General features: G+C 45.3%; 1 protein-coding gene across 5 annotated transcripts; it reads right to left on the reverse strand.

Moving 5' to 3' along the window:
* Nucleotides 1-2,347: 2,347 nt before the first annotated feature.
* Nucleotides 2,348-27,368, reverse strand: rgl1 (ral guanine nucleotide dissociation stimulator-like 1). 5 transcript variants are annotated; one of them, XM_053864264.1, is made up of 18 exons: nucleotides 26,967-27,368; nucleotides 10,849-10,959; nucleotides 8,722-8,930; nucleotides 8,601-8,651; nucleotides 8,324-8,517; nucleotides 8,138-8,259; nucleotides 7,817-8,032; nucleotides 7,642-7,745; nucleotides 7,488-7,572; nucleotides 7,246-7,335; nucleotides 6,418-6,504; nucleotides 6,113-6,145; nucleotides 5,905-6,026; nucleotides 5,581-5,670; nucleotides 5,266-5,446; nucleotides 3,985-4,236; nucleotides 3,794-3,908; nucleotides 2,348-3,475 (listed from the first exon to the last, which is right to left on the reverse strand). In XM_053864264.1, exons 1-18 carry the CDS (start codon nucleotides 27,324-27,326, stop codon nucleotides 3,288-3,290), a joined length of 2,610 nt encoding a protein of 869 aa, XP_053720239.1. In that variant the 5' UTR covers nucleotides 27,327-27,368; the 3' UTR covers nucleotides 2,348-3,287. The 5 variants fall into 5 exon arrangements, with proteins under 5 accessions (XP_053720239.1, XP_053720237.1, XP_053720248.1 ...); XM_053864262.1 differs by having other exon boundaries at nucleotides 2,349-3,475; nucleotides 3,985-4,239; nucleotides 26,967-27,367; XM_053864273.1 differs by lacking the exon at nucleotides 26,967-27,368 and adding an exon at nucleotides 15,479-15,685 and having other exon boundaries at nucleotides 2,349-3,475.
* Nucleotides 27,369-27,551: the final 183 nt, after the last annotated feature.

A 27,551-nucleotide genomic window follows, 5' to 3' on the forward strand; every position in this document is an offset into this window, starting at 1 on the left:
GGTCTCGCGCGGGGTTTGCACCATCTCCAACAGCTGGAGCTTGACCAGGATGTTTCTTGATTGTTGAGTGTAATATCAGGTGATTAAAAACACAACATGGCCTTATTGTGATGTTTTGACTGCTCACGGTAAATAGCATCAAAGGCACGTGTTGTGTTAAAGTTATTATATTTACTGAACAGAGGTGCGCAACACCACCATACACAGGAAAGCCGATATGGTTCACACATTCGGCTGTGTGTTTTGTAAAGTCGAGTTTTGTGGCTTGTTCTCGCTTATGGCAGCTGCCAGTCATGTGACCATTAGTAAGTCCAAACAACCGACCCAACAATAACAGTCGAATAAAATCATCATTTTTGAGACAAGTGCCTTTTATCTCCCCTCCAAAATGCGCCTGTTCCTCCTGAAGAGCTGGGGAAGGGTTCTGGAGAAAGTCAGACCTCTTTGCTGCGAATGCTGCCCCCTCAACCTGACCCAGAAAATTCCATCAATAAGTCGGGTTGTCCTCCATCCAGCACTGCTCAGCAACAGGAGCGTGGATCAGCATACGCCTCTCCTCAGGCTGAGGCACGACTGACTTGCACGTGCGAGGCCTCTTCTGTCACCATCATTCTGTCTGCAGCTCTGGGGCGACTGTGTCCTGACTCTGACTGAAGACGGATCAGACTTGAGAGGCCTCACAGGGGGGCAGGCGGATGCAAGAAGAACCCCACTGGATAGAGTTTAAAAGCTAGACAACTTTTCAAGTCATTTTTCACACAAACCCAGGGAGTTCTGGAATCAGCCTGTGAGTTTCTGCCTTCAGAACACACTGATATTGGGGAAGCTGAGCTTGTCAGAACACTGAGGCACACAGTCTGCCGCCACTCACCGGCTCTTGCAGATTAAAAGCAGCTGCAAGCACTGACCTCTGCAGTTGGTGCGGCCCGACCTGCTCCATCAATCACACTCCGGTGACCATGTCCCAGCTCACCGCCTTAAAGGCACTTTCATCCGCAGTAATGGACGTCTGCCTGCTGAATGCTGACATCATCGTGTTTAACATTCGTGTTCTCCAGTGTGCTGCCAGTGTCATGTGACGCTCATCCTTTGACTTACGATCGTGCCATATTGAACTGGTAAATGCAGTTTCCCTTTGTGAACTCAATCGAAGCACAACTGTCTTTTAGAGGTGTCCTGAAGGCAACACGGAGCATCAGGCGTAGTGTCTCAGAGAGATCTTTCCTTTCAGCGTGAAGCAGAAAGGAAAGATTAAAAAACATAAATGTGCAGAATGTCGGTCTTTAGTTTTCCTGTGTTGCTAAATGTTAAGAAATGGTCATGTTAGAAACAACGCATAGTTTGATGTTTAAATTGTCGGACTGCAGAGGATGAAAAGGTCATGAAAATTGTGTTCAACTCAGCAGAAGGGTTTGGTTTTCCCACTCCGCTCATTTAACTGACATCGTCTGGGACAGGAGGTGAGTACAAGTGAGGTTATGCAACAAGTCTGCTGGCCCCATTACATGTGGCGCGACTATAACAAAATACATCACTGCGTTAAGATAGAAAACTGTTGGGATGTAGCTCAGTGTTTGTGTTGCAATGAGACGGCTGGCGTGTGGACACACACACGGGTTTGTCACACCATCTTTGTGGGGACATTTCATTGCCATAATGCTCTCACCCTACACCTAACCATCCAAATCACATCGCTAACCTTAACCAGGACGCCTGAAACCCAATTATTATGACCTTGTCTTCATCTGCAAAGGGCCCCACAAAGGCATAACGCCCCCACAAGGAGGTGTTTTCCCTAAAATTGGTCCTCACTAGGATACACAAGCTTAAACAGACACAGGATATCTATGTATATTGAACAATATGCATATGTAAGTACAGTCCAGGCCAAAGGTTTTCCACCTTCTGATTCAGTGTTTTTCCTTTATCTTTACTACTTTCTACATTGTAGGTACACGCTGAAGACATCAGACATATGGGATTATGCCACAAAGCAAATGCTGATTAACTCGAAATATGTTTCAGATTTTAGATGACTCAAAGTGGCCAGCTTTTGCTTTGTGGGCAGCGCTGCAAACCTCTTCTTAACCCAGTGAGGTGACTTCATCCTGTAGCTCATCGCCAGAAAGCCGAAAGTGAGCAAAGTAGGAATCAAAGCAAAGGCTGGCTGTTTTGAAGAAAATATGAAACATGTTTTGAGTCATGACACACTTCTTAGTTTAAGACATAATTCCAAATCTGTTCATTCATAGTTTTGATGAGAATCGACAATGCCAATAGTTGAGGAAAGTAAGAAAAGGCCTGAAATACTTGGACGATGAGATTGACAGAAGCAAACCAGACGAGCTAATGATGAGAATAATTTATTATTCAGATAGAGGACAAGTCTTTGGCAGTGGAGAACATGTGAACTGCAGACGTTGACAGACAAAAGACTCAAAACACCGAGCCGTTGTAACATCCGTGTTGGTGAACTTTGGTGAGAAGCCAATCCCAATGGTGGCGGTACGCTAGTGCAACTTGGGTCATAGATGGACCTCCAGGCGTGACATCATCCTCTGTGACTTTTTTTTCCCCTCTGTCCTTCATTTTCTTTTGAACTAAAAATCCTTGAAATGGTACAAAAACATGTAAAAAGGCAACGACAACAGACAAAAATAACACTTCATGTGGTGAAGATACCTTCACCGTTCACATCCCGTCTGCAACAACCTAACAAGTGCAACTGTAGCTCATACAAACGCAGGGCGGGGAGGTACAGGAGTGCTCCACAGGCATGCTGCTCTCGCTCCCGCCGCCTGGTCTCTCTGGAGCAGAAGGCAGCATGTGGAGCATCTCCACACCCTAAATAAAGGGCAGGTAAGGCCGTTTTAATATTTGCAGTACACTTGATAAAACCAAGTAATGAAGCCACTCAGAACGCACAAGTTCGTCACCTGGCTTGGAGAACACGAGGGTCCGGCACATGCACACTGTGCACATGCTACAGACTTGGCAAGTAAACACGACCCACATGGGACATTAATGACACCACAGCTCCTGTCAATCTGACAACATCATCCAGAACACTGCGGAGGGTCATTGGTCTGTGAAGGCAACAGGAAGGAGACGCTCAGCTCTGCAGCTGTCAGAACTTCAAGAGAAAAGGAAAATACTGTCGGAGGCCAGGGGCTTAGCCACTCCTGACTCATGTGCAAAAACAGTTCACGCTGCTGGTTCGGTCCACAGCTCTACTCCAGACTGACCGGTCGGTCCAGTGACCAGTCTGGGTTAGTGGTTCGCTGGCTTCACAGAGTCACTTTGCTGAGTCTGAGCGACAGGCTGGAGCGCTGAGGCGTGCGGGGGAGCGTGGACGTGCAGCGGCTGCGGAGCTGCACCGGCCGGCCCGCCGAACCACGCACACGCAGCAGGAAGTCGAAGTTGGCAGCGGTGTTCATGGCGTAGAAGACATTAGCGTTGTCTGGAATCACCAGCTCTGGAGAGAAGACGGAGCAGTGTGACTCACAGAACGCCAGACAGTGCTTCACTCGGAGATAGATAGAACTGATGACTCAGCAGAACACTGTGAGTGGACAGTTTGTTTGGGGTTTTCTGGTGAGGAGGTGCTCACCACTTACATCGGTCAACACAGTCAATGATAGTCCAGTGTTTTGGTCCCTTCCAGGAGACCCTCCCTCCACTCACGCTATTATCCCACAATGCACTACAACAGTCAGTGCTTTTAACATCATAATAGCATCAAGATCCAACAAGTGGCACAAAAAGCGAGGGGCAGGTTTCATTATGAACTCACCTCTCTCCTCAGAGATGACCTGCACCAGCTCGTATCCCTCCACTGGCTCCACCTCCAAGTTGTGTTTGGCCATTGCTCGAGAAATCACCGCCGGCGTCTTGTCCTGATTGGTCAGCTGTCGGAGAGAGGTTTTTTCATTGATCACTCTCATGTGGACAGAAGGCCACACCTGCTGATGGCGGGACACCCACCAGGATGCTCTTGTAGAGATTCCCGTTGCCATGCTCCAGGCTGACTCTGATGATACAGGTGTCCTGGGCCTGCGTGTTGTAGGCCGGCGCCTGGCTGGGCGAGCAGGGGGTCAGGGGCGTCAGGGAGACCGACCTTCGGTGGGTGCAGGGCGCGGCGGGGAACGAAGGCGACGCTGTGGGGGTGGAGACGCTGGCGGTGGACGAGCCGGTGTCCATGGAGTGAAGCGACGTACAAGACGAAGACTCTGAAAGCTGCTGTGAGCCAAGAATAAATACCACATTAAGTACACAGACATAGAAGCTAGAGTTACACACGGAAATCCAATATTGTTCAGTCGTATTGTTACGTCTCAAACGCCTTGAAAGTGTATCCTGTCCAGGAAACTGACTGAACTGCAAGTCGTGTATCAACAATGGAGCATTGTTACATAATGGTCAGACACATGTCAAATGTAATTACAATGTATTAGAGGAGACTGAAATAAGTGTTTCACATTTAAGCACTGTCTGACAGCAGGGCTTTGTGCGTACAGAAGACACAACAGCAAGTGTACGGCTCTTTTATTCTGAGCAGAGGTAGCACAGCAGTGCAGCCGCACCCCACGGTTCAGTTTTGCAAGCTTCTCGGAGCCATAACGCCTGAATGGAAACTGATGTATGACATGAACATACATATTGTTGGTAAAAAAAAAACGCTAAAGGAGTTCACTGAGAGGGAGTGAGCGAAAAAGAGAGAAGTGTTGCTGCGGCTCAAGTTTTTGAGTGTGTATTATGCAAGAGAATTACTCAGAAAATGAGTTTATTTCAGTTGGAAGGCTAATTTGGGAATGCTGTTCCACTTTTTTTTTTTTAAATCTGTCTGCAATGCTGTGGCTGTTATTGATGGTTATTGAGACCAGACTGCTCAGACCAACCCACACATTGCACTAAAATGATTTGAGAGTAATAAAAAGTATAAAGGTGAAAATCCCAGCTGCGTTTTTCATTTAAATGGTTGTTTAAAACTCTGAAACTGTCGGCCACATATTGAAAGTGTCACTTGCCTTAGGAAAAGCAACAACAACATTCACTCATAGCACCTTCAGAGGGTAAATGATTTGGAATCTTAAGTATATCCACAAAATATAATTTGTTTAATGCACATGCGTTGTCAGATAAATAAGTCTTTTCAGAACTTTTGTTACAAGTCAAATGACTTCATCATAAAACTGTTGTGTTTTCCCTGGCTTCGATCGTCTCTCAGGGCTTCACAGCATCTGCTCTTGAATGAAGTTCTGTTACCTTGCTTTGCTGCGTGTCAGAGTGGTGGTGGGGGGCGTGACCCTCACTATCAGAGGGGCTGCTGGAGTCACTGGATGACACACTGACCGAGTCCATGCTCTCCCCCGAGCTGCCAGTAGGGGGCGAGCGTGGCGTCTCTCTGACAGGAGAACTCGATGCACTGTCTGTCCCCAAAAAGAGCCTGGAAAGTAGAGGAAGTCAAGTTATTCGATTTGGAGACTAAATAGGTCAGAGCTGAAAAACTATTCTGGACTTGGTGCCAGAGCAGTTTGTTCCAGCCCCTGATGAGTTTTTTCTTCTTCTAGCAGCACTCACAAGCTGAGCCTCTTCACCATGCTTTTCCGAGGTTTGGGGGAGGTCGGGCTGCTGTCACCGAGACCTTCAATTTCACATGATAAAGCGTAGCTGCAGGAGAATAACAAAATATCAGAGTCAGAAATGAGGAGAGGAAAAAAGGGAAAAGGAAATGGGTTTGAGAACAAATGGGGTCAGAGCACAATGGATCAGTGGGGAGCGTAGATGTGATGCAAGAATCGAAAGAAGAAGCACCGACGGACAAAAAGACACTGTTATTGTGAGCAACAATGGATTCAACAGACCATGATCTCACGCTCTAATCTGCTGAAGGAGCATCAGTACCTTTCCTCCTCGCTGAGCTGAGGAAGACTCGTGAACCAACGGAGGAAAGTCCGGTCAGGAGTCAGGCAGTAGCTGTTGCATGCAGACTGGAGCAGCTTGATCTGGGCGATCACCTCAAACTCCTGCAGCACACCCCCAAAACAACAAAGATTATTCTCCTGACGGTCACGTGAGCGATGAGTGCCAGGTCAGCGGAGGCTGCACTCACCCTGCGTCTCTTCTCAAAGTTGATCAGACCACCCTGCCCAGGAGACAAAGAGCATGCTGTCAGGAGCAGAGCATCACATACCCGCGGCTGCTTAGCCAAACAGCATTAAGGTGGATCACACATGGGGAGAAAAAAACCCCACTGAATTCCTCATACACTCATGGAAACTTATGCCCCCGATTCTGACGGAAGGTCAACCTCCCCCCGACACAAAGTTCAGCTGCAGTGTGTGAACACGAGGAACTTAAAACACACACACACCGGTACAACTCACACATCAACCTAAAGTTTAAAGACTTGTTTACCTCGACAAAGTCAGGGAGGGCCGTGTCCAGCATGGTCAGGTCGGTGAGAAACGTGCCCAGGTACGGTATCGTTCCCTGCGTCGCTCCCTGTCCACAGACAATTCATTCATTCACGACTTGATCACGCAAAGTAGCAAACACAGATCCAAACTCCACATCTGTCGATTCCTGCTCCGGTTTGATGGCTTGTCTTCTCACAGCCATGAATTAAGATCATCGGTAATGTGAGCACTTGTCAGGCTTCTCTTCCCCTTTTACTGAGATGTAGCCATGACAACAAAGAGGCATGATCTCTGAAGACACTCCAGGGCTGCGACAAGGTCCTACCAGCTCCACAGCCGCTCTCAGGGAGGAGCAGTGGCAGCATCTGTCCATCTCAATCCTAGTCCAACCCAAGAACTAGACTCACAAAGTAAAAGCACATTCACCTTTATAACCTTTCCTCACTGAGAACCACGATTGGGACCCAGTACAGCTGATCCTCTATATCACTCTATAAAAAATGTCATTTATTCTTTTATTTCTCAACAACTCAACTCAAATATAAAACCAGTATTTACAATCTTCTCGACCTCAGACAAATTTGATTGAATTTCAGAAAAAAACAGTTGCCAAGTTCACTTCCTGTGTTTGGTTGGTTTTTTTTTATCTCACTCAAAGATCCCCTGTGAACAACTGCGTAGTACGTTCTCCAATAGAATTATTTAAAGTGAAACCCAAAACATGCGTGGACACCGCCGGGGGTGGCAAAAACAACACTGGGTCACAGGAAAAAAAGTGTTTCATCTTTTGAACTAATCAATCTGCGTCCGCTGCTTATTGTCTCACCATTTCCTTCTGCAGCTGAAGCCTCTTGTGGGTACGTTTCTGGTGGTCTTTGGCACAACTCTCCAGACTGGCAAACTTTGAAGTGCCTTCCTGCAGGGCAGAAAAGCGCTTTGCTCATTGAAACTCAACACAGCTACTGAAGGAATGTCTCTCCCAGATCAAGTCTCCCACTGTAATATTTTCCAGCTTCACGGCAGAAACAAACAGACACGGGCCGCAGGGATGGATGATGAAAGACTCACCCTCATGAGCAGCTCTCTGCTGGTCAGGTAGTTGTTGTGGTCAGAAAAAATGTCGGACAACTCCTCGAATATTTGCATGCTGTCTCTGCAAAAGGCACAGTGTTACAGCTAGAAAAGTGAAAGAAAAGGTTGTTGCCGGAGGTCAGCGACTCACTTGTGAACACAGTTCCACGCTCTCTTCAACCGATATAAGGGGTTGGACTGCAGCGCCGACACGATGGCTCGAAGAGAGGAGAAGTTTTTCCGTATTCTGCATTCCTGTTGAACAAGAGAGTCGTCGTAAGCGCCAATGGTTCTGCACCGTCATGAGAGTGAGGCTCACTCCTGACCTGAGCGATGTCGATCCAGCGCTGGATGATCCGGGCTCTGACGTGAGGCCGGATCTGTCTGTGTTTCAGGACTGTGCTGACCACGCAGGCTGCCACCGCGTTGAACTGGGTGATGGTGGCACGGATGGTGGGGGCGCTGTGTTTCTTGTGCTTCTTGTCCCTCTGGGACCAGATGGAGCCCAGGCAGTGATGCGGTACCACTTTTTTGAACAGCAGCTGCAACAAAGACAGACAGATTTCATTCGATCGATGCAGCAGGTCTCCATAGGGACGACGTTTCGGACTGTGAGTGGAAAACAAGTGCCGTGGTTCACTACTCACTGCATCCATGTAGGTGAGCTGCTCGGCCACAAGGTCGGCATCGAACGACAGAAAGTCCTCCTGCGCCGCGTCCATGTCGTCGTCTTCAGCCAGGCAGAAGGAGCTGTTGCCTTGGAAACCCGCTGGATGCACAGATCCCAAACATGAAGTGCCTGACAGTTGAGATATATCTATATATAACGTTACCTTCAGTGTCATGGTCCTGGCACGTCTCACCCTGCAGCTGCTCCAACAGCATCTCCGCTCGCCGAAGTGTCTCTGAGCCGGGCAGAGCTTGGCTCAGGTACTTAATGAGCCGATGAAGACAGGGATAGTCTGGAGGCTCCTGGAAGTCCTCCGGACACTGATCCAGCCAGGCACGCAGGATCGAAGCTAAAGCACTGGGAGGACCATCGCAGACGTCAGCTCAGCCTCCGAAGCACTTCGTGAAGTCAAATTCCAGACTGACTGACAGGACACTCACTTTCTGATCGCTCCATTGGTTTCAGAGTCCTTATCTTCCAGACTTCCATACCTGCAGGTAAGAATAGTGAGACATTGAAATCTACAGATACCAGAGGAAGATGAATGGGTCTGGACCGCACCGGTCTAGCAGCAGCTGCAGCACCGTCTGAGTGCTGGTGAAGGCTCTGTAGGTGGACAGGAAGATGGAGGTGTAGGTCAGGTCGTTGTCCCCGAATGCCGTCAGTAACGTTTCCACAAGGCGCTCCATGGTGCCGGCACGGATACTCCGGATTTTGCAGGTCTCCAGCTGGCTGACGGTGTGGCCCGGAGGCAGTCGGTCTCCTTCTGCCTGTGGACCCGTTAACAGATCACTTTTAATCCCTGACAACTGCTGAATCACCACGTTCTGTTGCAGCCATTGCACTGACATGGGTGATACACGCCGTGGAATATTTGGGGTTTCACAAGAAAGATGAAAACACTGAGTGCTAAAAGAAAGATAAAGAAAGTTTTTTTTTTACCAGTCAATTCAGCAACAGAAGTTAAGAGAATACAAAACAAAAATGTTGAAAAATACCTTGTTTTTGTATATGCAACAACACAATTGGAAAACACATTAAACTTATGTAATTTTTTTTAATTCATCGTTTATCTACATCTGTAACTAGCTATTTTATTCCGACCTCAGATAAGGAATTAGAATTTTAAATACATTTTAACAAGGTGTAAGACTGTTCAGGAGTTTTTTCAAATGTAACATGAATGTTTTGGCCACATCACATTGAATCATGAAGAGCACTTGGAATTGGAGGAGAGACATATGTGTTGAAAGACAGTTTATTTGCATTAATCGGTGCTACTTGGATCAATGAGTTTTGTCTGGAATTCTTCAATGGAAATGAACATCTTAAAGCCCCACACCTTCCATCAGACACACTCTTTGATGGCAGAACTGTCAGAAAGGGGCGGCTTTTGTCAACAGGGTCCATCACAAGTCAGAGATATCTAATCATAATACATTTTAATTTCATGTTTTTAATACATTCTCTGGTTTAACCTCAGGTGAATCTTTATAATCTTGTGAGGAATTGCAGTCAAGGTGAAGCCCCTGCTGGAAGCACAAGCTAAGCTTGGCATATTTACAGAGGTGCTATCACCGACTGTGTCTGACTCTGCGTCTCGAACCGTTGGCCTGGTCTGAGGTTTTCTCGCGGCAATGCTTTGGTTACATATTTATCCGTGTGGCACGTACGGCTTCAGATTTTATCTTTCTTTGTCAACAGCAGGAGAAAGTCCTCAGCCTCCACTATCTGAGAGTCGGTGACCTACATTTAGTTTGAGATTTGTCCAGATGTTTTTAGGGAGATGGAGCGCGGGTGTGAAAAATCCAGGCCAGGAAGAGGAGGATGAGGAGGAGGAGTAAAAGGACAAGAAGGAGGTGGCACAGAGCGAAGGGGAGAAACCTTGATGAAGTAAGCACAGCAGAGCAGGAAACCCTTCAGTCTGCTTTTAATCACCGCGGACCCCTCCTCCACCGGGCCAGCAGACGGGAGGACAGCAGGAGGAGTTCTCCCACCACTCCTCTTTGATAAAGCCCCGTAAACACCAGGAACTTCACTTTCTTATCATCAGGGGCCACTATCACAGAACCCAGTGGGAAAAGTCTTTCACACAAAACTCATCTTGTCATAATGGATGCTCAACTGTTATTAACTGTTTATAGTAAACACGCAGACTCCTCGGAAGGTAGCTTCACACAAAAGACTCCCCAGTCATTTGGCTTTTACACGTCTGGCAACTCTCACACTTGTCAACACAGAGTTGTTATCAATTTTCTCTTTTATGTGCTAATCCCCCCCCTGCCCCCTCCATGTCCAACACAATGAGAGGAAAATGCACAACACAAAGAAAAGCCTTTAATAACAGGCTTTTTTTGTCATGGTAGCGTTTCGCAAATAACACTGCTGCTGTAAAAGGAAAAATGAGCAGTTTTTGTTGCCAGCTGGGAAAGTCAGGAAATCACATGTTTTGGCTGACCAGTTGAAGTCTGATGTAACTGCAGCCAAAGGTGGGAGTTTACAGCTGAAATGTTAAAACAACAGCTCTGGTGGGAAACAATGATGAGAGACGGCCCCTCTATTGAGAGACATGGCCGACTTCAAACAATACGGATTAGGCCTTTTCTTTTTCAGCCCAACTGGCTGCAGCGCTGATGGACAAGTACTCTGTTAAGAGGGTGGTTAAAAGTGAAGTGAGGTGCAACTCACCCCCAACCATCTCGCTCCCTTGTTGGCCGCCTGCTGAATCTGAACTCGCTTCAGTGTCACGTTGTAGATGGCTCCTTCCTCGACTTCCTCACCCCAGTCCTGCACCGAACTCTGCGGACAAGTGGGAACCACGATTAAACATACACATGTGGCAGGTTCATTTTCAGACAGCAGAACACAGCAGAGAATAAACAATATGTACCGTAATTTCCGGACTATAAGCCGCTACTTTTTTCTCGCGGTCTGAACCCTGCGGCTTATAAAACGATGCGGCTAATATATTGATTTTTACAGGGATATTCCAATCAATCGGCCACCGATTATGAAAGGCTGAACTCGTTGTGATCTGTGAATGCCGACCACTGCCTGTCATTGCTGGTCACAAAATCCGATCACATGTGACAGCAGCCGTTCTGATGAGGCACTGCCCGCGGTTTGTGATGCGTCCGCTCCTCCCTCCCGACTCGCCACTCGCTTGGCAACGGCGTGTCTAATGCGGAAGCTTTTTTCAGTCTGTCATGTCAAGTTTGCATCCTGCAGCACATGCACGTTAAAGGGCGTCAACGCCACGAATTCAATACGATATTTAAAACACCAGCACTTGACGGAGCACAGAGAGTTTTCTGGTGCTCATGAAAGTGAAACTACAGGAACCAGCGGTCACTCGCGACACTCGCCGGTCTGAGCGTGACGTTCAGAAACCGAAGCATATTGCCCGAGAAATAATCATTAATTTCACCGCGCCAGATGAGCATCCTTTCTCAGGTGTCGTTTTAAGACGGAATCAACCGGGACCGAATCCGCTGCAGTCTTGTGTGTGTCAGATGCAGCGTTCGCGGTGAATCTGAAACGTTTGCAACCGTCCAGAGTGAGAACTTTCATGAAAGAAGTTGAAGACAGCTGCTTCAGCTGAGTGCTCTCCCTGTCTCTCGGAGCATCCCGAGTTTTTAGAGTCTAATGAGCATGCTCTTTGCTGGCAAAAATATTGAGCTTCGTCACATCAAACCGATGACATCACGGGCGTTTTATTTACCTTTAAAGCGCTCAAATTGCGCTGTTTTCGCCCGCGTGTCAGCAGCTCTGCTGACAGAGACGATCTACTGGAGGGTGAAAACAGCGCTTTCTGAACACTTTAAATGTAAATAAGATGTGAGGAGTTCATGACTGGAGTTCAGAACATTGGCAAGATTGTTTCATGAGTCAGTCTCGACACTGGACCCCGTTTTCAAAACTAGTACTAGAGGATCGCTAGAAGTGATCCTCATGCATTTTCTGTGGCGCAGACAGCAACGGTGCACCCGCGGCTTATAGAGCGGTGCGGCTTATGTATGAACAAAATCCATTTTCCTTCTTAGATTTGGTGGGTGCGGCTAATATTCCGGTGCGCTCTGTAGTCCGGAAAATACGGTATTTGTCTTGTTTGAAGATAGTTCAATCACATCTACTAAGATTAGATGTCCTCTAGTTGTGGTCTCAAGTGAGACGAAACTAAAGAAAAACCATGTTTAGTTTTGAAAATACTACTCCTGCACCAACTACTACTAATAATAATAATCATTTCATTTTTCATGCCACTCTATTAGCACACACATTCAACTCATATTTATTCATTCTTCATGAATAGTAATTAATACATAAATTAAAAAGTAAAAAGAATGGTAGCAGATTACCTGTTTTTTTTTAGTCTGTAAGTATGTAAACGCAAGTATTGAGTGACTTCATGAGCAAAACTTATTCAGAAGTGTTCAAAAGTGCCAGCTGCAATGACTTAACAAAAAACAAGAAAGGAAGTCTTGGGGTGGGAAAAGTGCAACCCCACTGCTGGTAATAGGTATACTCAAATATTAAAGTAATATCAGTGTTCGTCAGATCCATAGAAGAATCCAGTTGAATTTCTTGTCCCTCACAACAAATAAATTAAATTCAGCGGGGGGAAAAGTCTCTCATATCATGTTTACAAATGTTACCCATAGAATCACTTACAAATATCTTACTTACACAATATTTATGATATTGTGAATGTTTTCATATTTTCTTTGTTATACGTATATGTATTATAGTATCATCGTCCCAACAGTATTAAACAGCTGGCACAACAAACTTTTGTTTTAAAATAATTTCAAAAAGTCCCATGACCTCTGGAGAAGACACAGGGAGCTACACTTGTAAAAGAAGAATATTGAGGTCTCATTACATACAGCTAGTGAATGACCCAAGTCCTAAATGATGTGGTGTCTGTCAATATACCGAAAACTGTTGATTGAGATGTGAAAACAATGACCCTAGTCGAGTCAAAGACCACAGTCTCAATAGAAAAAGCCCTTGGAAGGAGTAAAACCTCCCCACCCCCAGTCATGTGGGCCTCCAAAGTCTCCCTCCTTCTTCCCACAGCAGGCTTAGACCTTCCCGGATCTAACAAGTCTGGAGATAAGAGTGAAAGACAAGTTTGCAGGCAACACAACTGCGGATTTGCATCACTAACTTTCTCACTCTTGAAGCAATAGTCTGCTCGAGAGCCTATCAATCAAATTCAGAGGACCAAAACTTCTGAAGCAGTCAACAGAGAGGAGCCTATGTGCGCCATGTGTGCCGCTGTAAATCATGGACGCACACACACACACTGAGAACAGATTTAAAAAATTCCAGCGTTGAGTGTGCGTAAACAGAGAAGTGCTGAGACATCAACAATACGCAGACGAAAACAGCAGCAGAGCTGTCGAGGGAGAAATACAAACTCCACGCATGCAACCTCAGAGCCAACGTCTCTGCTCACTGCCACATGTACTGCTCAACAACAAACTCCTAAACACAATGGATGTCAGAAAAGAGGGTAGGGGGTCATGACACTGACCTTTGAGACCTTCAAAACAAAAACACGTGATGCACAAGTTAAAAGTGGGAGAACATCGATTCCCAGAAGAGAGGAAAACACACCAGAGAAGTGAGAGGCATGACAGAGGAATCCAGCTGTCTTGTTTATGTTCTGCACTCGACATGTGTGCTCCCCGCCCTGGTCAGCATCTCCTCTCTCTATGGACCGGAGACAGATAACTACATCAGTGCATGAGTCATCCAGTCCTCCCAAAAACAAAAGCAGGGCGACCCAGCGCTGCCTGGTCGAGCTGCTGAGTTCACACTCTGCTCACACAGAGCTGGACGTGTTTACCACACTGAGTTTCATAAAAGCTTCACTCTGCACAGAGCGTTTGGAGGGCCACTGGCGAGAGGCGCATGAACTTTCATGAACCTGGAGAACAACACTCCTGATCATCCACGTCGAGCAACTTACCAGGCGAAAAAAGAAAGAGGAAAGTCTTTGTCCTTACTCATCAACAACTGCCAGGCATGAATGTCTATACTTATTCCAAGTTACTGTACGCCACAATTACTCACAGGATTTGAGGAAATTCTGCAGTTCCGTGAGTTAAGATTAACTAGGTGTCACGACTGTTGTGCCTGTGCCATGTTCAAATTAGTAAAGAAAATAGAATATAAAGTAGTGACTGCATACATAACAAATGTCTATCAGTCAGAAATAACATTGCAACAGTCCTCTGATGACTGGACTTTATCATCCATAACTAAGTTTCACTTCTATATTGACAGCAATATCACTTGGTTTGTTTCATCACTGCAACAGAGCTGTGCTACTTGTGAGACTGAACAGGTCAGGATTAAATCTCTGACAAACCCTTCCTTGAAAGTGCAATCTATGACGAATAAGTGTCTTTCTCTATATGAAATCTGGAGACATCACCCAACCAATTTTTTCAAATCATCAAATGGCTTCTGCCACTTAGTTATGCACCGCATGTCGGTGAATGGGACCACTCCAGTAAATCTGAATTTGAGTTTGATCACTAAAGAAACTAAATCTGATATTGATTTTATATAAAGAATGGCATTATCACGTGATATTCAAAGTTGTACAGAACCAGAACTTCCTCCAGAGGGAAAAGTACCTTATGTTGCCTGACTTTGAGTATGAATGGAAGGTTCGAAATCATATTAGGCTTCTTAGTTAAACAACCAACAAGATGGCGTTCACCATCCAGGAGACACGAATATTCATGAATCGATGTCAAAAAAAAAGTTTCTAAAACATCCATTCACATGGTGCAACAGATTCACTTCAGCTCCAGATTCCGTAAAAAACACCAGAGTCGTAACGTTTAATGTTTCAGTTTACAGGTAAGGTCCTTGCGTTGTTTACAAACAAAACCAAACGACGCAATCCGGGAAGGTTTCAACGCTCCATTACAGACGAGTCAATCCCTCCCCATCCATCTAGTGTGGAAAACCAGCCTCAGGATCACAACAACAGGACGGAGGTGCACAAGTCTCCCACGACTGGAAGCAGCTGGTCCCTGTGGGGGAGAGCCCAGCGATTGTTCCCCCACCAAAACAAAAGTTAGCGGCTCCATCTCCGGGGAGGGGAGAGGGCTGTTGCTCACGGTCTGGCGGAGGCGGCAGGGGATTTCTATCAGAATCCCCCTCGCTTTCCGAACGCAATATAGGCTAAACTGGACTTAAACACGCACCGTCCTCGTGTCGAACACCCACTCAACCGTCCCCACATCATCGACACCCCCCCCCCCACGCGATTCAACATCACAAGATGCGAGTTTACCATTTTAGTTTTCCAGGCGAACTTCATGGTGAGAGCTTCTCTCATGGTCCGAAGGAAGCATCAGGCAGCCGAGTGACAGTCCACGGAGGAAAACCAAGGTGATCCACCAGATAAGCCCCAGCTTCTTCCCCTCCTGGACGAACCTCGAAGTAGAAAGTCTTCGCCCCGCAGCCCAACTGTCAGCCTCCCTCCTCTTCAACTGAGCGCGCCTCCTCCCCCCTCCGCCCTTCTTCTCCACTCTGACTCCGCCCCCTCCGCCCTTCTTCTCCACTCCGACTCCGCCCACTCTCAGTTTATCCGACCTCTCCAGTAAGTGACAGCAATAATGACGCAGTCCCTTCGCAGATCGAATTGGTTTTCATAAATATGAACTTTGACCGAGATGATCCGTTCACGTAAATGAGAGCACTTCATTAGACATGATTTTGTCAACTATATTGTAATGACCGACATTATTCATTCATTCACTTTGGATTGTGAGCCGCTCCACTGAGCCACACTGGAGTCGATTTCACTGAACTGTCAGGAGGAAATGCACAGTCACTTTTCTTTAGCATTCGCTGACCCGACTGAGACTCATTGGAAAACCCCAGACATCGCTTGCTCTCACAGGAGAACCCTGCGGTGTTCCCCTGCCAGAGAGAAAAAGCTACTTATAAGCGTTTCTGGCTCTTTCCTGTGGCCATCCATATTGTGTTGCGTCTACGATCTCCAGAGAAGTGGGCAGACATGCAGCCATTCTGACCCAATCTGAAGAGCAGTGTTCCTTCATTTCCAGCCACCATTTCCCATACTGGGGTCATGGAGGGTTGGAGCCTTTCCCAGCAACTTGGATACTTGGATACCAGTACATCACAGAGCATAGCTTTAACAGATCGTCTGTTGTATGATGCAAAACAACTAATAAAGACTTGGGAGTTTATTCATAACGTGTGAAAATGATCAAAGCCTGTTTCAGTGGCTCCCATCCTCTTCTGGTGGAATACATTGTTCATTGTCAATTTGATTTGTTAAATATGCAATGTTTTACAGCTGTGTTTTTTATGATACTGTTGCCATGGGTACATCTTTGTTGTTTAGTGTGTGTCTTTAATGTTGCTAATGTGTTTACCGTTGCGGCTGTGACTCGATGAATTTCCCCACTGTGGGACAAATGAATCAAGATTAGATGAGATGTCCTTTATTTGTCCAATAGTGGGGAAATTCAACGTGTCACAGCAGCAACAAGCAAAGACACTAGGCCATCAAAGACAACAAAACATCAAAGGCATGCACCCAACAACAAAAATGCACACAGAGCAACAGCAAACAAAGAACACTATGCTGTCCCACATTGCATATTTGAAAATGAGATAAGTAAATACATAATAAATAAATAAGGAAAATAAAAAAGGTATGTGAATCTACAATATCACTAATATCACTATAATCTACACCAGCTCAAAAGCATGATGTATGTTTCCAGTGGGAGGAAACCAGAACACCCAATTCAACAACAACAGCAGAATACAGATGAGGGCCAAACCAGAGGCTGCCTTGAGGTGGACCAGACAGAGACACAGACATCTTGCTCAGTGGCTGTGGCACTGGCACCTCACTGGGCTTTTAGCAAAATCAGACTAGAGACCCAAGGTCAGCGAATGACTTGAAAAACATTTTGCATAACTTTGCTGTTAGTGTGTAATGGTATTAGAGGGAAATTCAATATCAAAGAGTTTATCTTTCATATCTCAAGGCGCATATCTGACAAGGCTGAATTCCAGAAAAGTCATTTGAGGGCAGCTTGGTTGTCAAGGAACCCGATTCCATGCTAGATCTGATTTTCAAAATTAAATGTGGATAATTCATGTGATGCTGCCAAAAATATCTTAGCTTCCATGACTGATCATTTTGCTCCAACAAATCGGCTGACAAAGAGAACAATTTCAGTTCTTCCGTGAAAATATTCAAACAACTTCAGTGTCAAAATTTCATCCTGTCAAAATGACTTATTGAATAAAATGCAAGTTTCATTTAGCAGTTCTCCTACTGTATTGTTAGTGATTACACACACTGGGCAGTGTTCCGTTTCCTAAATGGAAACATGGACTTTCTTGGGGCAGCTGTGTGTGGGACAATACGAGGAAGCCCGTCGATGCCGTCATCGTGGCTCTGCATTGTCAATGAGCGGACCAAAGAATAGGCTGCTCTGTTCCACCGTCAATGTGCCTTCACACGTACTCAGACGGCCCACTTGTGTGAATAAACCAGCAGATATGAATCAAGCGTGGATTCTGTGAGGGCTCTTTGTCTTGGAAGGTGTATTGTAAACTTATAACCATTAGTGGACAAGCATATACAGCTCATACATCAATGCTCCATCTGCAGAGACTGATGTCGAGTCACGAGGAAGCTCAGACGGAGCTTTGTGCCCATGATTCCGCTCAGTATCCGATTCATGCTCTGCTCCTGTAACCCCACCACGTCAGCAGGGGCGTCATCTCTAGTCACAAATGCGCCCGCGGACACATGATCCCTCAGAGCAGGGAAGCCCACTCTGCTTCTCCGTACACGTATCATCTGTTTTGCTTGCTGCTAGGGTTGTTTACGTGTTCCCAGGCCTGGACGCCCCTGTGTCCACTCTGGTCTCCAGAGTTCTGAGAATCCCACTGGGGCAGTGGGAAGGTTATGACCCCGGGCGATCCCAGCCTTCCCCCAAGGGACTGGAGTGTTGGTCTCACAGTGGGAGTGATGTCGGACCACAGAGCAAACAAGACGTCTGACAAATGTGGCAGCTTCTGCTCCAGCTGACTAATGAGCGGTTGGGAGCATTGATCAGCTCCACTTGGATCAAGTTATAGACTATAATAGAGTGAAATACTGTCCAGGCTTCAGAGTACTTCTACTGAAGATACAATTGTTTTCCAAACTAGACTCAACTATGGTCGCTTGGTGAAATCACTTTCATTGTGTTGAGGTGCCTACTAGACTGTTGATGAGTGATGACTTGTGACTGGATGCAGACCTGGTAAGTATTTGTCTGAATCAAGACGAAGGCCATGACTCAAAATGCAGGGTCAGCTGGTCTTGTCACAGAAAAATAGATGTTATTTAGTTCTGTTTATTTGAACGTTTTATCATTGGTTTGCTCAACAATAACTGAACCAATTTATTGGTCTTAATCTGTTTTGGGTTTGTCTTTTGGCTTCATTTTCTTTCTTAAATCTTAATGTTATAGAAGAATAGAAGAGAGCGAGAATGCAGGTTTATTTCAGTCCCACTTCACAGCACACATACTGTCGAACAACAACTCTTCCATTTGATGTGCTTGCAGGGATCGAAAAGGACGTGCATGATCTGCCTCCTCTTGGGTTTGGCAGGTTTCCACTTCACCATCTTGGAACTGAACTCTCTTTGATAGTATAATAATATAACAATATCATACAGAGAATATTCACTCTCTCTTACGGCTTTAACTTCAGGTCAAGACCAAAAAGAGAAGATCAGCGATACAAGCAAGATAACATTTTCTCCCCATAACTCAAATAGTGTTGGAGGAAACCAAGGGTCAGACCCAGGGCCAGACATCGGCATCATGACAAGAAACTAAAATCTGTTTCCATTCAGCCCACTAGGTACCATGGTTCTGGTAGTGGAGTCAGCATGCATCTCCCCTCATGTGTTGTGACAAGCTATCCTGGCAAGGTCGAATATTTAAAGGCATTCATATCCACTAAAAGATAACCCTGGAGAATAAATCCAGCCTTAAAAATATGACCAGGCTGACACTTGATGATGTCATGTCATGTGTGGTTCAATGCAACTCTATACAACACAGCAAAGTCAACAAGGTTTTACTGGACGGCCACGCAGTACCAGTACAGTTGATGCGTTTGCATGTTTCCAGACTGAGCCGAATGGATTGATACCAACAATAGAACAGTAGGCAGAGTTTTGCAACAGGAGGGTTCTGTGGCCGACATGTACATCTGTACTTGCTATGTGCGAAATGGCTTGGAAAGGCTTGCTACGTTCATCAATGCTACATTCAGACCATCCTTAGCCATGAAGCCAACCGACCCTATAATAAGTCAGTCACACTAAATGTGCTTGGTATTAATTTTAGACTACATTAAAAAGAAAAACAAACACTTTAATTTATCCTTGCGCAATAAACCGACCAGCAAAAGTGAGGGAGGATTATGGGGAAATCGGTCTCGGTCAGATTTTTGACATTCCTTCTGCATGGCATCTGTTAATAGAGCAACTTGACTGAGCGTGACCTCACCACCCAGAAATGTTCTGAGTTTTTCAAAGATTCCAACTGTCTTTCACTTGTGTCTGCTCAGGTAACACCGCGTATCAGACAAATGGAACCACAGATTCCATCCATTATTCCTCTCTACAACTGCACTCATTCTGTTCCACTTAGCCGGGACTGAGAGATACAGTACAGACAGAGGGGGACAAAAACAGGAGGAGCACTGCTTACTCTGTTATTGCACTGCTGTGGCGAAAAAAAAAATACATTCCAGGAAATCTCCCACTTCCTGCCTCCTGACTCCAGCGAGGCCGCTGTCCTCATACCTGAGCGGCTGGTGAGCTTCATTAGGCTGACCCAACAGCCGAAAGGAGTCATGGAGGGTCCTAGGAATGAGACGTAAGATTTGGGGCGCTGGCTGGATGGGAGACTTTTGAGAGAGAGGTCTTGCATGCGCATTCACTACCTGGATGTTGTTTACGTCCTGGATAAGATGCGTCAGCAACATCAGGAAAAGTGATTCCAGATGAACTGAAAAGAGCTAGTGCTGTGAGTGAGGTCATGATGCAACAGGTCTGTTTTGCCCCGCTTTTAACAGAAATGCAGCAGGAAAGAGTCTTTTCCTTTCAGAAGAAACATGTCATCATTTCATGCAGGGAACGCTACATCAGCAGTGACTTGAGCCAGAAGCTTTCCGTATTATCAGGAACAGATGGAAGAGCCAGCGCGTCTGATTCAGCTTCATTTTGTGTAGACAAGGTTAAAGTTCTTCTTCTTCTTAGAAATGTGGTATATTCACTGGTGAATGTTTGTTCTAATAGTTGCTGGGAAACCCCTTCATGGACTGAAGGGGAAGCTGGGCCTTCGCTTTACTGGAATCACTTTGAAAAGTTTTATAAATATCACATCTCCACTGATGTTTTCATCTGAAGACTCCCCCCCCCTTGCAGTTGGAGGAGCATAGTTACAGATCATGAGTAAGCACTGCGGGTAAAGCCTGACCTCAGTTCATTTGTGTTTTCTGTTGAAAACTGAAGTGAGAAGAAAATGGAACAGAATCTATCTATCTATCTATCTATCTATCTATCTATCTATCTATCTATCTATCTATCTATCTATCTATCTATCTATCTATCTATCTATCTATCATCTATCTATCTATCTATCTATCTATCTATCATCTATCTATCTATCTATCTATCTATCTATCTCTCTATCTATCATCTATCTATCTATCTATCATCTATCTATCTATCTATCTATCTATCTCTCTATCTATCATCTATCTATCTATCTATGTCTGTCTGTCTGTCTGTCTGTGCACCTCCATGATGCATTATGTGTTTTGATGCTTTCACTTCATTTTCATGGATTTGATCATTTTTAAAGATGGTTATATTTCCTGAAGGCACGGTGGCTCTCATTCGCCCCACCGTGGTTTACGTGTAGCAGAAACCCAGCGATGGCTCATGAATCAGATGCTTGTGCTGAACCTTTTTACTTTCCTGAACTCGTTGATGCCTATTTTACGTGTTGAATCGGACTTGCTGGCTGCATTTGGTGGTCGGTGTGAGACATTCACACTTAAGTGACAAAATCTGGCATCGACATAGCCACACTCTTGGTGACAATAACAGACTTGAATCCGTTAGCTAATCCATCCTGAAAAACTGAGGACTTGATGGGGCTTCAGTCATAACACTTGCAGATGTGTTTGGGTCTAAACTTCAGTCAGCTGCCGTCTTTGTCCAAACAAGCACTTGAGCTCTGTGTCTGTCTCCTCTCTCCTCCTCTCTTATGTCACCATCTCCCTTCACATCTATTGTCCTCCCCTCTGCAGCTCCCCCTACCCCTCTCCTTCACTGACATCATAGCTGTTTCCAGTAAAGCCCAGATCTTCAGACGGAGACCCCGCCTACTTCACACCCTCACATTAATATCACAACTGACCCTCCAAAAACCCACTTGAAGCAAAGTTTCCCAACAGCAAAGTCTACCATATCCTGTGCTGCTCAGATGTTTAGACTGTTAACAGTGTGGACCAGACTTGTTTTCAGCAGTAATTGCTTCCATATGCTGCTCTGAACTGGGATAATGGCGCAGCTCAGATCATACGCTGGCGGTTACTCTCAGGTGTTCCCGTATTTAACTGAGAGTTAACAATAAATTAGACCTGGCACACACACAAAGCACACCGGCATCTACACACTCACACACACACCCTTGCAAGGGCCCCAAACGCCGACCCCCTTGATCTAAGCTCTGCTAAGCCTTGAATGAGTCAGTCTGGAGCGGCTAGCTTGTCTGTCTGACCCCCTGCTAATGAGAGGTGGACCATCTGTTGCCCAGCAGATACATGCTACCCTGAGATGCCACATAAGCAACAGAAACAACACACCGCATCCATGGAGTCTCACTGTGGCGACAACTACTGCCACAGCAGGTTGCGATACAACACTTGTGTCGCACTTTCTTTGCGCATCCCAAACAGCTTCTCATTCAGAGTGGAGGTTTGTTTCTGGTGCTGATTTGCATGTGGATTGCACAACCTTCTGCAGTGGTGTTTATGATTGATGGGAGCGTGACGCATGTGCTTTGAGGGAAATGAAAGCGCGTAAGTGCTGTACAGCACGACACGTACAGAAGATAAAATGGAGAAGCTGGACTAAATTCTGTGAAGAAAGTTACTGGCATAACAACGGACAAAAACATTTACTTTGCTGGAGCGACAAATCATTGCAAGCTCAAGCAAAATCACACAAGTTGGTTATATAATGGGTTGAGGCACTTATTATCTGGGTGGAAGAGATATATACAGTCCCTCAGCTTCACACCAAGACTTTTTTTGGTGTAATTCAGATGGCCTTTTTCGTTGACTGAAAAATACCCAACACAATGTTCTCAATTCAAAACCTGGTTGTAGGACAATTTCAGAAGCTGTATTTGTTATTATATTGTGCAAATGATATCCACGATATCCGGTTCTTTTCCGAAAGCTCAGCATGAATTCTTCCTACTATCAAACCTGTAGAGCAGGGGTTTCAAACCAAGGTTTTTATTCCAACCAGTCACCTTCTCACCAGTCAGGTGTCTGAAGACTGTGAGTCTGGTGCTGTTTGTTTCAGCTTGATTTAAGTGTGTGTTCTTGTTTGGCTGTTTTGGTTGGTTCACTGCAGCCCCTTCGTGGATGACTTTGAGACCCCTTCTTTAGAGCATTGTGCTGTCTATCAGTTCTTTAAACTTGGTCATCGACTCACACACAGACTTGCTGCTATACAAACACCCACACTCATGCGCACACACACACAACACACCGCTAACTTGATCCCAGTCATGCGTTCTTGCTAATACTGGATGCCCAGAGTGGGAGTGTGTGTCACACGGAACTGCCAGAGCGTGAAAGCAAACCAAAGCTCCGCATCTAGCGCCCCGACATGTACACCACACCCCGGTTTACCCAGCTCACTAACACACACTGCTGACCTCCCAACAGCGCACACACACCCATCTCCATATGGTGTAGTTTCTGCCCCAGTTGAGCGAGCCGCCCCTGCTGTGTTGTTGCCGCAGGATGGGTGACAGCAACAATAGCCACACTATTGACTTTTCACACCAGTCCCACGATGTGACCGAATTAGAGCCCAAATCACAATTACAACCCTGAGAGCACTGCAACCATCAGGACAACTTGACACACCCAGGGTCATCCATGTGTGTAAACACCATCTTGAGGGGAAGGCTGAGAGAAAGGACGACCCAGACCTTGACTTTGCAGAAAACAGATGTCTGTTGGTTCCCTTTTTGCGCGTGTAGAACAACAGACTGATATCAGTGAGCTGCGTACATTCTTTTCCTTGACCAGGCCCTGATAATAGCGGTGCTGCTAAGTAAGTGCAAGGTCAAGTGGTTATAACCACAGATTTCAGTCATGTCTAGTTTGAAATCAAGGTGTGTCAAACACTACAAAACAAAAATGACAATCTTCCAAACAGGATTAGCATCTGAATCTGGAATACAACATTGGATTTGCACTTCAGCTCTCACAACTGTTGCAGGACACTATGGGACTTGTGAGTGTTGGAACTGCTTTTTATAGGCGGGCCATTTTGAAACTGTATTTTCCGGGCTGTATTTATATTAGGGTTCAGAGTATAGTATGATACATTAGATTAGATAGCCTTTATTGTTCCCACAATGAGGAAACTCAACTTCTCACAGCGTTCAATACATTAAAGACAAACAGCAGTAACAGGACACATAGAGCCGCCACATACTGACAAACTAATAATACTGTAAAAATAAGGACATTAGGCAAATTGAATATTATAAAGAAACAAATATAGCTAAAATAATAATAACAACAACAATAATAATAGAAAAATATGACCATAATAACGATCAGAAGAACAAAGAATGTGTAGTGAGCCCTGTGAGAATAAAATACATCTACTTCTAAAATCTTGAGTTTGAGTTTTTTTGAAAAAGCAAGTGATGTGGGCTGTGTGGGCCAAAGAAAACCATCAGATTTCTTACTCCAGCGTAACCATAATCAAGCGGATATGGATGGATGTCAAAACACTGGGAAATGACGAATCAACAAGCTCCGCAGCACATCACTGAGACGTCACAGGACATTAGCCTGAGATGTGAACTTCTCCATTCCAAAATGGAAAGAAGGAAGAGGAAGGCAAATTGCTTTCTCAGCTTTCTTGTTTTCTTCTAAAGTGGAAAATATCATCCTGGTGTTCATCCGCTGTCAATGACCCTAACAGGTGACTGAACGCTGGTCGTGATTCTATCAACGATCAATGATCAATTTATTGGTGGTTTGACGATTATTATTATTATTATTGTTGGTATAATTTATCTGTAATTGTGGGCAGAACAAAGGCTATCTAATGTAATCTAATCTTGTCACACTCCTGTGTAATATGAGTGAGAGCCCACTCCTCTTTTCACCTTTGACCTGTGCTGCAAGAGGGTCTGTAATCGAGTACCAAGCCAATCACTACTGTCTTGTGTTACAGCATCAGGGTTGCATAAAGGTGAACTGACGTTTTTTTTTTAAATACTGAATTTACATATGTCACTGTCAACCTGCGCTGCTGTTGCAAGTTATATAAGTTAATGGAAGGAATTTGAACTCCACGTCAACACACTCAGAAATGTCATCTGCCAGAACTTAACACTGTAAAAACAAAGAACGTGACACATGAAATCAGCCAGCGTGTATGTGTGTGTGTGGGCGTGCGCGTGTTCCTGCTAACCTCTGCTCCCCCTTTACTTTGACAATGGGCGGAAACAGCACAGTGGTCAGCCAGATTTCTAGAAGGCAGCCTCTCTTCATGAATCAGTATGTGTCAATAACCAATTTAAGCACAGAGCTAAGGCACCACATACACGACCCATCCACGTAATGTATAATGTTCAATCATTAAACTCTGCTTTTACGGTTTGTTCCCAGACAATCTGTAACAAGTCTAAATGGCCATGGAAGTTTATGGACTGGTTGCTGCTCATTGTTGAGTTTGACGATTAAAAAAAAAAAACAAAACAGATCCATCATTTGTTACTATTTGTAACCTACATATAACTAGAATAGTTTTTTTTATTTTCTAGTTATTGTCATATGCAAATACCAGATTAACAGGTTAAGGGGGATTATTTGATAATTATTGCTATTTTTACATTATTAAAGGCACATTTCCCTAAAATTATGTTCCCTAGCTATTCACCAACTAAAACAATTGTACAACATTTACAGTTTGTATTGAAAAATATTTCATTAGGTGTATATAAAATGAAATAACATATAAACTACTGACATATTTGAAGCATGATGCCATGGGATTTTTTCTCCTTTGTTTTATTTTAGCATCAAATCTATGTTCAACTCTTCTCTTTCGTCCTTCTATCTTTTGGATTGACAGCCCTTTATAACGCTCATATAAATTCAAGTGACAGCCAATGCTTTAGACCTTTTTGTAGTTATAGGAAAAGAAGTAGCAGATACAGAGTTAATTCATCTCTAAAAAGACTTCTGAAAAAATAACCCCTTCCATGCTGTAGACCAGTATTGCACTCATTCGACAACCAGCAATTATTATCAATAAATTATTATGCTTATTATTATTATTAAACTGTAGTCCAGCCAAAGTTTCTCCTCCTGACCTCATTCCTGCTGCACGTGCAAAACAGCAGTCAGCCTCAAATAAGCAAGAATAATCCGCAAGTCAGTGGAGCTGGTGACGCCAGAACACAAACAAATACTGCTGAGTCGGAACATTAGCGGGATTCCCGTCATTCACAGATTTCAGCTGACGCTTCATCATCCCGGCCGGACGGCCTACAGGAGAAAAATGATTAATGCTGGGTTTGAAAAACAGTCAGCTGAATGCTCAGTCATGAACGGCCCCAGAGCAGAGGTAACCCGAGGTTATGTTGTGCTCCGAGTCGCAGAGGATTTCATTGAGAGGATGGACAGCAGAGGAAGTGAGAATTGACAAGTCTTTGATTGACCTCTTGGACACGCAGCAAGTGGAAATGCTGATGATGCGTCAGAGGTTTTCAAAATCACCCTCACTGCAAGTGTGTTGGTGCAGAGAGACCAGCAGCTCGGCTGCACTCCATGCTGCCGTAGATTTGTTTTGCAACTCAACCGTGATTATTCTCCATCAAATATTGCGTTGGTGGCAGCAGCAAGTGAAAAGATGTGTGCGTTTAAAACACACACAAAAAAAAATCAGAGAAAAAAATTAGCAAAACAAGGGAATTCATGTTATAAAGAAAACTAGGAATGTCATCTGAATGAATGGAAGTCAACTACATACCGCTACTTCACAAGGTAGCAGTTGGAATCACGGGAGAGAGAATAAAGACAAGATGTTCCATAAAAGAGTCGTATCACGTCCATTCTGTATGGAATTGCAGTTGCTTTATTACATTAATTCACCTTTGGTCTGAGTGATCGAGCCGACGGACTCCTGTCCTGTAAACACAACAGTATTTCTACAGAGAAAGCAGCTTGCTGACAGCTTTCAAATGTTAGATTTGACATCCCTGCGAGGTAGTCCAGTTCTACTCCCTCCAGCTTCACTCACTGAGACTGTCTCCTCTCTACATCCCAGACTGACACCCACATAACCCTCCGACTCCTAGCAGACTTGATGACTACACTAGTACTGCCTGTGCTTCCTGGACAGAGAGAAACTCCTTTATTCTCCCCAAAAAAGAACTGCATGTACTGACCCAGTGTCGAGAGCTGCACTCCGGCGATCTGGCTTGATACCTCTGCAAGGCCACGGCTCCATCTCCCTCCAGGAGCAGGGTGCAGTCCAGGTCTGGGCACTGTGGTGCGGGCCCCTGGGGCCAGGGCAGGAGGGTCGCCAGAGGGTACTGTGAGATCATGCTGACCACCTGCATCAGTGGCAGGGAGGACAGTGACGGCGCGGCATTCTCCAGCTTGACTGACACTTTCCGCAACCTGTTGGACCAAGGTTCACCTCCTGTAGGTGAGTTTGAATGGACACAAGCCAGTCTCTTCCTGCTTCTGTTTTCTTCCCTCCTGCTGCACAGAGCTCTTGGCTCACCAAGGGCTCTCAAGCACATGAGCGATTAAAGTCTATTGTCTTGCTCTTTTACTCCTTTCTTCCCTCTGTCACCCCCCCTCCTCCCTCTCTGGACAAGTCTGTCCAGAGAGGGAGGAGCTACAAAGTCACAGTCCAGCCTCCAGAAACACTCTAGAGTGTGGGTGAAGAAGGGAAAGGGAAGGAGGCTGACAGGAAAGCTGAGGCAGACAAAAGGATGTTGGGGCAGGTTTTTACGTGTCTCTAA

Source organism: Synchiropus splendidus, chromosome 1 (assembly GCF_027744825.2).
Source record: "Synchiropus splendidus isolate RoL2022-P1 chromosome 1, RoL_Sspl_1.0, whole genome shotgun sequence".
NCBI lineage: Eukaryota > Metazoa > Chordata > Actinopteri > Syngnathiformes > Callionymidae > Synchiropus > Synchiropus splendidus.